At 40.8% G+C, this 12,795-nt stretch overlaps 1 protein-coding gene across 2 annotated transcripts in view; it reads right to left on the reverse strand.

Annotated features, from left to right (window-relative positions):
- The window catches only part of zdhhc8b (zDHHC palmitoyltransferase 8b), a 92,182-nt gene that overhangs the window by 21,033 nt on the left and 58,354 nt on the right, over window positions 1–12,795 (reverse strand). The window contains exon 2 of one of the 2 annotated variants that reach the window (XM_079690046.1): window positions 5,155–5,276. In XM_079690046.1, coding sequence (XP_079546172.1) covers window positions 5,155–5,276 — 122 coding nt within the window. Of the gene's footprint in view, window positions 1–1,685; window positions 2,745–5,154; window positions 5,277–12,795 lie in introns of those variants that run through there. The other variant, XM_079690047.1, reaches the window with a different exon arrangement.

Genomic DNA, 12,795 nt, shown 5'->3' on the forward strand with positions numbered 1-12,795 from the left:
ATGCATATTGTGAAGTGTGAATCAAACAGTCACAAACACCAGAGATGGCAAAAGTACACACATCATTTACTCAAGTAGAAGTCCAGATACTTGTGTTTAAAAATACTCTGGTGAAAGTAGAAGTACTGACTAAACTTCTTTCCTCAAGTGAAAGTAAAGAGAGCTTTGAAATGTACTTCAGTAAAAAGTACCCATAACTAGCATCTGTTTTAAAGAGTACCTGACCTCCCTTTATATTAATAGAACAATAATGTCATTGTTAGCTAATGAATGTTTCCATGCTGAACAACGGCAACATGACAACGTTTTCATTGGTCCCTCTTCTTTAGAGAAGACCAGGAAATGATGGATACACGGATCGTGTTCAAATCAATAGGCACGCAATGACTCTAAATAATAATGATCACGCCACCAAACACACATTCAAACTAAAGGAACCAGCCTGTTTGGAAAATGTAAGAAGTAGAAAGTACAGGTATTTGGGTTCAACATGTAAGAAGTAGAAAGTTCAGGTATTTGGGTTCAACATGTAAGAAGTAGAAAGTACAGGTATTTGTGTTCAACATGTAAGAAGTAGAAAGTACAGGTATTTGGGTTCAACATGTAAGAAGTAGAAAGTAAAAAGTCGTCAGAAAAATAAGTAGTGGAGTAAAGTACTGATACCAGAACAATGTACTTAAGTACAGTAACAAAGTATTTGTACTCCAATACTTCCCACCTCTGACAAACACAGAGAAAAGTATGGTTATGATTTATGAATCCATTTGACAGAGACTACAGGGGAGCACGTTAAATAAAAATGGTCCCCCGCTGTGATCTGTGAGAGAAATCTTTATAGATGTGACTTTTTCATGCCTTTAATATAAAGATTGATTAAAAAGCACACTGGAAACTGATTGGTTTAAATTCCCACAGACATGATCAGAATGGAAGATTACTTTATAGGAATTCAATCTGTAACCCTAACGGAGCTGTTGCCTTTCTTTCTTAGACCATTTGGGGAGTAGATCAATTCTCCTCGTTTTTCATGGGATTTTGAGTGCTCTACAATACTACTTTGACTCTTTATCAACATTGTGTCTGACAGCAAACATGTCCTCCTGAGCAGCGAATATCATTTCACTATCACCAAATTGAAGATACAGCTTCCTTTGAAGTCAATTCAAAATTAAATACGGAGTATAATCCTGGTTGAAATGTATGTTAAAGAGCCTTAAACATACTGTCCTCAGTGATTCTGTGTCTTGTCTTAATATTTGATCTTGTTGATGTTTGCAAATGGAGCTGCAGATTGACTGATTGATTGATACGATACGACCAATCAATGTTTATTTATATAGCCCGATAGTATCATATCGTATCAGATCGCAACGTACCATATTATATCCAATAGTATCGTACCTTATTGTATCATATCCTATTATATTGTATCGTATCGTATCACATCATATCGTATCGTACCGTATTGTGCCGTGTTGTATCGTATCATATCATATCGTATTGTTTCCTATTTGTATGAAGAAGAAGAAGAAGAAGAAGAAGAAGAAGAAGAAGATGGAGGGGGAAATTCAGTTTCCACTCTGTCGTACACACACGCGTTTTTATACAGGTAATACAGTACACACTTTTTACAACATGCACACATATATATACAAATACACACACAGTTATATGCACACATGTACATGCAGTTGAGAGGTCAGAGCGGAGGCAGCCAGTCTAGCCGGCGCCAGTGAGCAGTTGGGGGTTAGGTGCCTTGCTCAAGGAGGTGAACTGGCTCCTCTCCCGTACCAACACTCCGTATTTTTTGGTCCAATCGGGACGTGAACCTGCGAACCTGGTCTTAAGTCCAATCCCCTACAGACTGAACCACTGCATCGTATCACATTGTGTCGTATCATACTGAATCGTAACATATTGTATTTATTCCATCACAGGTAAAATACAGTATGGTGCAAATGTTTTTCCAAGCACCCTTTGTGCGACTCTGCAGTAAATCAAGCTGTTTCTGAGAGGCTTTGTACTCGGGGCCACCTTCCTGCTACTGAGAGCTTTTTTCTTAGGAGCTGCGGTGGGAAATAACAAGTCTTTCAGCTGATCAAAATGCTCTTTCAGACAAGGAACACATAGCTGCAAGCAGAGACAAATCATTTCACAGCGCCATAATAACTGCCGGGAGATCCAGGTAAGCCGAACACACACACACACGCAGAGAAAGAAGGAGAGAGAGAAACAGGTAGAGCTCAGAAATAAAACTGTTTTATCAGCACAGATTGTTAGTATGGCTTTCAACTTGTTTCAAGTCTCTTCAAACGGATTTAAAAAGGTAAACCATCGACCAATCCAACAGACAAACATCAGATCTGACAGGTTTTCTTTCTACAAATGCTTGATGCAATACATATCACGCTACAAAGCATTGGCCATGTCATACAATTCCGTTCTTCTCTTTCTCCGCCGTTACATAGAAGATATTACTTTCTCCGTCACGTTGTTTTCCAAAGCTACAACCACTTCCTGTCAGCGTTGTTAACTCGCCTTCAAAATAAAAGCATACAAATGAAACAGGAAGTTCACCTAAATGACATTATAAGATATATATAAAACTGCAACGAAAGCAACAAAAACAATGCAACATCCCCGTCAGTCTCAAATAACACAAATTGGGTTATCTACACAATGTATATCTACACTGCAGAAATAACACTCAGTTCAGGTTGATAAGGATATGTTGTTGACTAGAACCATCACACACACACACACACACACACACACACACACACACACACACACACACACACACACACACACACACACACACACACACACACACACACACACACACACACACACACACACACACACACACACACACACACACACACACACACACACACACACACACACACACACACACACACACACACACACACACCATTTAAATCAGTGGCACTCGCCCCGATAAGATAATTGCTTGCATAAAGGTCAGGAGGAATATCATTAACATTATGGGCTGTAATGCGTCATGAATACTGAGCGACACAGAAGCATTATGGGGATGCTGATTATCAAACTTTTACACGCCACATTCATCTCTCTGTCTCGTCCTCATTTTGCAGTTTCTCCAAGTAAGACAATGACAAAGAAACCTCCGTGCCGTACGTCAATGACCTGAATGGAAAAGTGCCTTTCGCCCTCAGTGTTACAGTCTGGATGATGGAGGGGTTCACTCAGCAGATGTCACATAATGGCCATGTCGTTTCTTCATTTTTTTCCCATTAAAACTTTAATGCAGGGTCTGCTGCCGGTGAGATACGACACCCACCGCTCAGAGGGCTCTTCACCCCTCGGTAGTCTATAAAACACAGTGGGTGTGTGTGTGTGTGTGTGTGTGTGTGTGTGTGTGTGTGTGTGTGTGTGTGTGTGTGTGTGTGTCACCTCAGTGGAGGTAGATAACCTGCGCTTTACACAACCTAATGGTTATTACCCCTTTATGAGCAGAGGAAGCTCTTCCTGAAGACAGGTGCTTATCATTTACAAGGGCATTACAAACCTCCCCGGGGAAGAGTTCAATCATCATCCCTTCACTGCGGCCTGAGGACTGGAAAAGGCTTTATGTGGATAATAGAGTAAGTCCTAAGGAGGGTCTTTGATGTGACGCTCAGAAGGAAGGAGAATACTCATGGTGTTGTGCATGAACATTATAACGCCATTATCTCAAAGGTCCCATGTCATGCTTTTCTGGTTATCACCCGTCCCCTTGTGTGTTATGAAGGTTTTTCTGCATGTAAACGGTCTGCAGAGTCAAAACCCTCAAAGTACACCCTGTAGTGAGTAAAACTCTAACACAGAAAATACCTCCCCAAAACGCCTCGTTGGAGATACGTCACTGTCCATTGATTCTTCCGGGTACGCATGATGTCAACCGTACCCGGAACGAAATGGACCAATCCGTGGAGCCGTTACGTTACGTCCGCGGAGCCGTTACGTTAAGCCCCCGCTGATTGGTCCAAATTGACCAATCCACGGACTTCCTCACACACACACTCAGTGCATGCAGCTCTGCTGATCTCTCCTCCCTGGCTGCAGGCTGATAACAGACAGTTGGGATCGTGGCTAAATTCTCTCTGCAGACCCATTCTCACAGCGTTTATCAACCTTTTTCTGACTCAATATCAAGCCACACTTATTGTTTTTACTTCGTCTGTGACTTTGTGTGTGCTCAGGGTGAGTTTGGCTGTGTTTCGCTGTGTATCGCTAAACAAGGAAACAACACCTCCACGGAGCTCAGCGCGATTCACAACGTCCCGACCAATCAGAGCACACTGTGCTCACAGGGAGGGTGGGGGCTGGAGCTTCTGGAGCTACAACGAGCCGTTAAAGGCAGAGAGTGAAATTCATTGAATACACTTAGTTTACAGAGATGCTGTTTGAGAAACCAATGTGAGTTTGGAAAATTGCAAAATATAAATCTATTCTAGTAGACCTCAACAATGGAATTATGATCAGTGGGAATGGCCATTACATGGGACCTTTAAGATTTGTCGGAAATATTGCAGATTTTTCTGTTGTTTTTCCTAGAATAAAGTTGGATAAAGCATTTTTCACCAGATGCAGGAACTCATTTGTACATTAACAAACGTGCTTGTTTTTAATCTGTAATTATCGTTGTATTTTATATATTTTAAGGGTTTTGTTTTAATGTTGTTTTTAGGATTTTTTTTTATGAACAGTGTCTTTGAGTAGCATGAAAAGCCCTTTATAAATAAAATGTATTATTATTATTGGAAGAATGGAAGTAGTCATCACATACAGAGCATCAACTAGTTCCTGAACAGTGTCCTTCACATGCTGATATCCAAGAGAGGGAGTTACACAGTCACAAGATGGAGGAATAGAAAGCAGTATTCAATGTTTACTTCAGATTAGCTCCACGTCAGAAATGATCATGCTTGTCATATGTCTCTCTCCATAGAGGCTGAATCATCATGTTAATCACATAGCTATCATATGCCTCAAACAGTCCTGATGCCCTTCTAGGTAATCACACATCCTGTCATGTTCACAGCTACAGTTGGGATACCTTTGTTATCATGTGGACTCTCATATTGGAAGAGTACATTCAGTGTTTTCCCAACACTCATGCATACTAACCTCGGGGGTAGACGCCAGGGTCCATGAAGGTTGCCATGCTGAAGTTGGCCAACACGAAGAGGAAGACGAGGCCATTGTAGAGCGGCACAGCGGGAGAGATTACCTTCGTCAACCAGGGGCACCTGGAGAGGCAACAAAGAGACAGAGGTCAGGATGCTGCACGTCACATACATTTGAACTCTTAAATTCAGTTCTAGGCTTAGTAGTTAAGACGATTCCCAGACCGTAACATATTCAAATGCACTCTTTAACCAAAACCCCAGATTTTATGAACATGATAACAGAGGGTGAATTAGAGCGGTGGATGCCAGAGCTTGGGACCAACAGAAAATTAAAATAAGGCAGACAGCTTGAATCACTAATCCTAAAAATACTGTAATCCCTCGTAAATTACCAGCACAACTCTGAGATTAATTAACTGAAAGGTTGATCCTTAGCATAATAGGCTAGACTTTAGAATGACCTCTTTCAAATATATAAAAGTTTTGCAACCAAAGTATTGGACAATCAACTACATGAAATCGGTTTTGAGACATTTCACTTGGACCTTGAACCGTATACTTTATTTAAGAAAAGGACAAAGTCATTGTGATGTAAACACATTAGTCTGTGGACTACAGTGTTGATGCTGAACAAGACATTATATAAGCATCATGCTGTAGTGAAGAATACCTTCAACTAGCGAGTGAGACCATAAACCAGTTAGCAAAGTGTTAACAGGTAAAAAAATCCAACGAGATGTCATATCATTTTCTCATAGACTTCTATACGATCTAACTTTTACAAGTCACCCCCTGCTGGCCAATAGAAGGAATGCGAGTTTAAGGCAGTTTTGCGTTAGCCTTACTTTTCAGACCCTGAGCTGCTGATGGTTCTTAACTAAATGTGACGATGAGCTTCAACTCATTAGCAACATTTGTACTGAGACAAAAAAAACGAAGTGACAAGTAGGGTTTGTTTCTTATAGACTTCTATACAACTGGATTACTTTGGAGTCACGCTCTGCTGGCCGTTAGAAAGAAGGCACGTTTAAGGCATACTTTTCAAACCCAGAGGTTGCTGCTGGTTCTGTAAACAATATACTGTATTTCAGTCGGGACTAAAGTAATGAACCTTAGAGCATTGCCGTTAGCATGTTGAAAAGTAAAATCAACCAAACTTGGATTTCACTTTTATTTTGGGTTTCATTCTTGACTAAAAAGTCTACCTCTGAACTATAGCTGTTGAATTTATGCCATCAAACACATCTGATGTTACTCTGCTTGTAAACCCCACTAACCACCTCAATGGAGACCTGTCAGACCAGGCGTTGAGGTTATCTACAGTGAACTTCCTTTATATTCCAACACATTTTGCAACAAGGCTGACCTTCTTCACTGCCTGCAGGTCACAAGTGCTCAGTGTGAAATATTTCACTTTGGAGAGGAGAAACACACACACACACACACACACACACACACACACACACACACACACACACACACACACACACACACACACACACACACACACACACACACACACACACACACACACACACACACACACACACACACACACACACACACACACACACACACACACACACACACACACACACACACACACACACACACACACACACACACACACACACACACACACACACACACTAATGTCTAGAAACTGTGAGCATCCTCGGGCTGTAACTCAGACCGACCATTTGCGTTTCCTCTGCAGAGATGAAACGCCGTTAGAATGAAAATGTGTTAACGCCTTCTGAGTTAAAACACACTGCAGAGAGAGACCCCGCAGGTCGGGGGCACGCAGAGAATTTATGAATAATAAAGTATCTCGCTATAGAGGGAGGAAGGGGTTTGAAGAGAGAGATCCTTTCACATGTGGTTCCAGGTTTACTTTCCGCTCTATCGACTACCGATAGGCAATAATTAAAATGATAATGAAATTCCTTTCAGTGGAATCAAATATCCAGATATTGCATTATGTAATTGTCTCTTTTAAATTGATAAAAACAAGCACATACTGACTTACACTTACTACATTACCACTTATTTTAACGCAATTAACCAACTGAACTCCATTTAATATCAACTATTGTATTAATATGAATACTTGAAACGTTCATATATGATATTGTCATAGTTTTAAAGCTTGCAATATTTGATCTATGTTCAAAAATATTACTTCGAGTTCTCAATTTAATCAGAAAACACTTTTAATTTGTCATGTACTTGATTCAAGTAAACATTTGATAAAGAGTATTTGATTACCAGTTTTTCTAATCTTTATTATTTTTCCTTCTTAGTTTTCTTTTAATATATATTTATAGATATATTCCTACTAGTGATGCTTACTGTCTGTTAATTTTCATTTAATTGTATTCTCTTTTTTAACTCATGCGCACAAAACAAAACCATTTCTAAACTTGTGAAACAATTCAATATATCTAATCTAAAAAAACATGCTATACCTTTATAGATATATTTGGACATATCTTTTCCATCTTGCTTTAATAATGAGGAACACAGTCGCTTGTTCTTGTAATAGATACACACACAGCACGTTTCAAGATTATTCTGACGTCAGAAAGTCCATTTCCTGATCCCTGCGCCCTGAGATCATCCTCAATCCATATCTCCTCCTCTTCTGCTTTGATGAATAATTCAGAGCCGTGGCTGCAGGGAGCCGCTGGGAAAAGATGGAGAGGATGGAGAGGATGAAGAAGATGGAGAGGAAGGAGAGGAAGGAGAGACGATAGGTGGAGTAACCATCAGCTTTGTGAGGCATATGTGAGCTTAATTCACACTTCCTAGATATCACTGCAGAATATCAGAGCGCTGCTGGGACCGATTCTAGTTTCACTCACGTCACTTTTAGCTCACACATTATTTTATTCTTCAATTAAACATAACAATGATATTATAAACTAATTAGAGGAAGAGATCCGCCTTTTATAATTGAACAATCACCAGGAAAGTGGCATACTGTCTAGGTGTGGAGAAAAGTAATAAGGCAAAGAAGATTTACAATTATACTTTTAAGTCTTAATTGATGTTACACACGCCCTTGGCTTGTACCTGTAATTGTGTCATAGCAGCTTTGGATGCAGGTAGTCAGATAAGGTAAAAACACCACATCGTTTATTGTCTATATCGTCGACAAAATCCCAATTTAATAGTCAGGAAGAAAATGCTAAATCTGCCTGGTGCATGCCTGCAGCTTCACCGTTTGGGAGTCTGAGAGCAGACAGCGTGGGAGGAAGTGTGACGGAGAAATCTTGATTAGAGCCACAGACTCTGGTTAATTGTGCAGGAGTTAGAAGTAACCACAGAGCACTTATCAACACTGTTAACAAGCCACTTTAACTGCTTTTGTAAGCAGGGGCGGACTGGGACTACAAATCAGCCCGGGACTCGACCGGCCCACTTCGGTACAGCCGGCCCACCTCGGCACCGCAAGTAAATACCGCTAGTAAATTGTCGACGGGAAGGGGGCGGGGGGGTTGAGTCCGATCTGGCCAAAGTGTTGAGAAAGGCTCGGAGTCTCCCTGGTAATTAAAATGCATGATGCATAGGTGGAGAAGCAGGGCGGGAAAACCTCCAGGCAATTAGCATTTAAAACAGCAGAACATACTGTCGCAACAAGATAACATTCTGAGGAGTAAATGAGATGCAAATCACATTTTAGTCGGATGAAATAAGGAACAGAGCAAGGTACAAACAAAGGATTAAAGAGGGATAATCCACGGCAGGCTGGCAGAGGAGAAACGGTATCCGCTCTCTAACCTTAGTGGGATCAATATGAGGCAGAAAGCTGGCAGACTCTCCGTCCACACAGCAGCCTTCAATTTGTCTTCATGCATTAGCATCGCTGTAGCACGAATGAGTTTAGACTCTCATTCTGCAGCTTCACCTATTTAAATATGACTCATGTGTTTTGGTGAGCATTTGTTATCCAAATTGCCTTAGCTTGACATATGCTTACGACTCAATGTGTGACACAAGGGTCGTAATTTAATTGAATGCACATACGGTGAAATATACTTGGCAGCAAAGTATGACTCTTCAAGAACTGCAAAATATCAACATGAATGATACAGTGTGTTGTCATCTATTTAAATTAAGTAGTGTTTCATTATAGCGGACAGAAAGAAAAGTCATCTGATTTGTGATTAGCGCGAAAGAAAAAGTAACGATTAGGTCCCAAACACTTTTGCAAATGAATTCCTCTTCTTGAAGAAATACAAATCAAAATGGATGAAATGTTGCTCGTACACAGAACATGTTCAACCGGCTGCAGTTTCAGCTCATCGTTTTTGGTTTCATCTTATACTTTATGTGCTGCTTCAAATCACACTGCTTTCTTTCACCCCACGTCCAGCTAAAACCGGTGTTGGGACGCGTTACTGTAACGCAACTAATTGTTGTGGTAACTAATAGCGCTACTAGTTGCCTATTTCCATTAAGTAACGTCGTTATAGTTACTGTGATTTAAATGGATGCGTTGCTGCGTTACATAATGTGATGGAACTGAACCGAATCTCCCTGCGGATGTAACTTACAGGCGAATATAGCGATGTCCTCTCACAGCACCATGGAAAAGTGAAAGTAACCAGAGAGGAGTGATGATTGGTTAACGCGGAGTAACATTTCAGGGTCAATCAGAGACAGAGTTGGGCGGGTCTTGCCTTATGGGGAAAATACACATACGAACACTTGCTAATGCTAATGCTAACACACACACACACACACACACACACACACACACACACACACACACACACACACACACACACACACACACACACACACACACACACACACACACACACACACACACACACACACACACACACACACACACACACACACACACACACACACACACACACACACACACACACACACACACACACACACACACACACACACACACACACACACACACACACACACACACACACACACACACACTATGGCAGATGCAAGTATCAGCGAGAGCAGCAGCGCATTTGCAACTTGGAAATCTTTTGTGTTTTATTTGTTCCACTACATTTCATAATGATAATTGCTACAATGATGGGGAGTTGTCTTTTCTCTTACTGTGCCACAGAACAACACAAAAACTTGTATTTTTATTGTTATTATTTTTAAAGTAAAGTAACCTGTTACTAGTTACTTTAATAATTCAGTAACTAATAAAGTAACTAGTTACTTTTTTGAGAGCAGTAACTATAACTATTACTAGTTACTTTTTAAAAGTAACTAGCCCAACACTGGCTACAACACACTGACAAACAAACCTAGCAACTAGCTAATGAACACAGTCTAGCATTGAGCAGCTCAAGAGCCAGATGTCTTCATCAGGGGAGTCAGTGATGATAAACGAGGAGTGGGCTTCGGAAAACATGACTCTTTGCGGGAAAAAATGAACCACAACAACTTTAGGACGTGATAATATGTCAATCAGCTTCATCGAATGGTCCAAATATTATAATAATACAAGATAGAAATAGATCAAATTGATGCAGCTTTAGTTAATCTTCCGTTCCGTTTCTGTGACAAATTGAGCCGTAGAAATCTGGGTTTCATGATACTCCTTTAGCAGGAACTACCATGAACTGATATTGGTTGTATGTAAACTACGGCTGTAAAGCGGCACTAGCTTCTCGCTCTGTGCCCTTCCTCTCTCAGGGGCCTCATCTCATTTGTGGATTACAACGATGCTGCGTCCAATTTCCACACCCACACACACACACACACACACCCACTCCATCACCTGGACTCTAATGTCTAGAAACTGTGAGCATCCTCGGGCTGTAACTCAGACCGACCATTTGTGTTTCCTCTGTAGAGATGAAATGCCGTCAGAATGAAGATGTGTTAACGCCATCTGAGTCACACACACACACACACACACACACACACACACACACACACACACACACACACACACACACACACACACACACACACACACACACACACACACACACACACACACACACACACACACACACACACACACACACACACACACACACACACACACACACACACACACACACAGAGAGGATCTCAGCCTTAGGGTATCTGATAACCTCCTCAGTCGCTCCATCAGTCTCTGGTTGGGTATTTAGATTAAAGACAACACCGTGCTTCTGGCTGACGATAACCCAGATGTCTTTAAATAAAAAAAAAAGCCCTGGACACAAATCCTCAGCTGCCACCCTAGAAAACAAAGGCTGTTGATTACACTAAATCTGGGAGGAACACTTTGAAATGAGCCCTTTAATCCCACTGCCCAAAAGTGTAGAGGGAGGAAACCACTCTGCGGTCGTTTTGTGTAATAAGGACTTAAAGCTTTTTAAAGAGCAAAGACTGGTCCGCTGGCAGCTTTAAATAGAGCTGTGATAATCAATTAAACAGTGACGGAAATATATATGCAGTCTTCTTTCTTTATTCGACAGCGTTAGCTACTTTTCAAATGGAGAATGTCCTCTGAATAAAACATACAGAGAGCATATTCCATAGTTTGTGTTATTAAATAAACAACCTAATATTTTGAAGTATAATTAGTCCAATAATAAAGTGGTCAATTGGGCTCTGGTGGTTGCACAATAATGTATGAGTAACTTTCATACATTTTTCTGTATTGAGTACTATAGTTTTCAATATTTTAAGTATATTTTCCCTTATACTCTTATACTTAAGTAACATTTTGAACGCATTATTTTTAATTGGAACATTATCAGCATTTTTACATTATGGTATTTTTATTAAGGGACTATTCTGTTCTTTTCTAGGTTCATATCAGTATCTCTATCAGTGTCTCTACTTTAAAGAGTCCTCTCCTGCTGATGTTCAGGTGCATATCATTATGTAGTGTCTCTACTTTAAAGAGTCCTCTCCTGCTGATGTTCAGGTGTGTATCAGTATGTAGTGTCTCTACTTTAAAGAGTCCTCTCCTGCTGATGTTCAGGTGTATATCAGTATGTAGTGTCTCTACTTTAAAGAGTCCTCTCCTGCTGATGTTCAGGTGTATATCAGTATGTAGTGTCTCTACTGTGACTTGTCTCCATGCTTTAATGTTCAAAAAGCTCTTTATTTTTCACCTCTTTTCACCCTCTGTCTGAAACTGGATGTGATGACCATTACTTAATAGCCCAGTCTGCTCTGATTGGTTAGCTGGCCGGCTCTGTTGTGATTAGTCAACCGCTTCAGATGTCCCGCCCCTTAGCCTATCAGGTACAGTGTGTTGGAGCGCTAGCCAATAGGAGCGTGAGTGTTACATTTTGAAGTCACTGTGTTACAGAAGTTGTAGTGTGTGTGTGTGTGTGTGTGAAAGAAACTCCCTCTGGAGGGCGTGCAGAGATTTTAGCCATTTACTAAAACCAATAGAACACACTACAGGAGAGTTAAAACCCCCAAAACACAATACAGCCTCTTTAAGTAAAGGATCTGAATACTTCCTCCATCACTACATCTGCCATAAAGAGCTTTGCCGCTACACACCCCAAAGCAATTTGACTACTCAAATCTGCCTGTCCTTCATTTGCCTGCTTTTGGATGGGAGCAGAAAAAGACGCCTTTGAAGTTTCTCATATCTGTCCTTATAGCAGCTCTGGGAGGAGGCTGTGTG

The sequence above is a fragment of the Notothenia rossii genome (assembly GCF_949606895.1).
Source record: "Notothenia rossii genome assembly, chromosome: 6".
Lineage (NCBI taxonomy): Eukaryota > Metazoa > Chordata > Actinopteri > Perciformes > Nototheniidae > Notothenia > Notothenia rossii.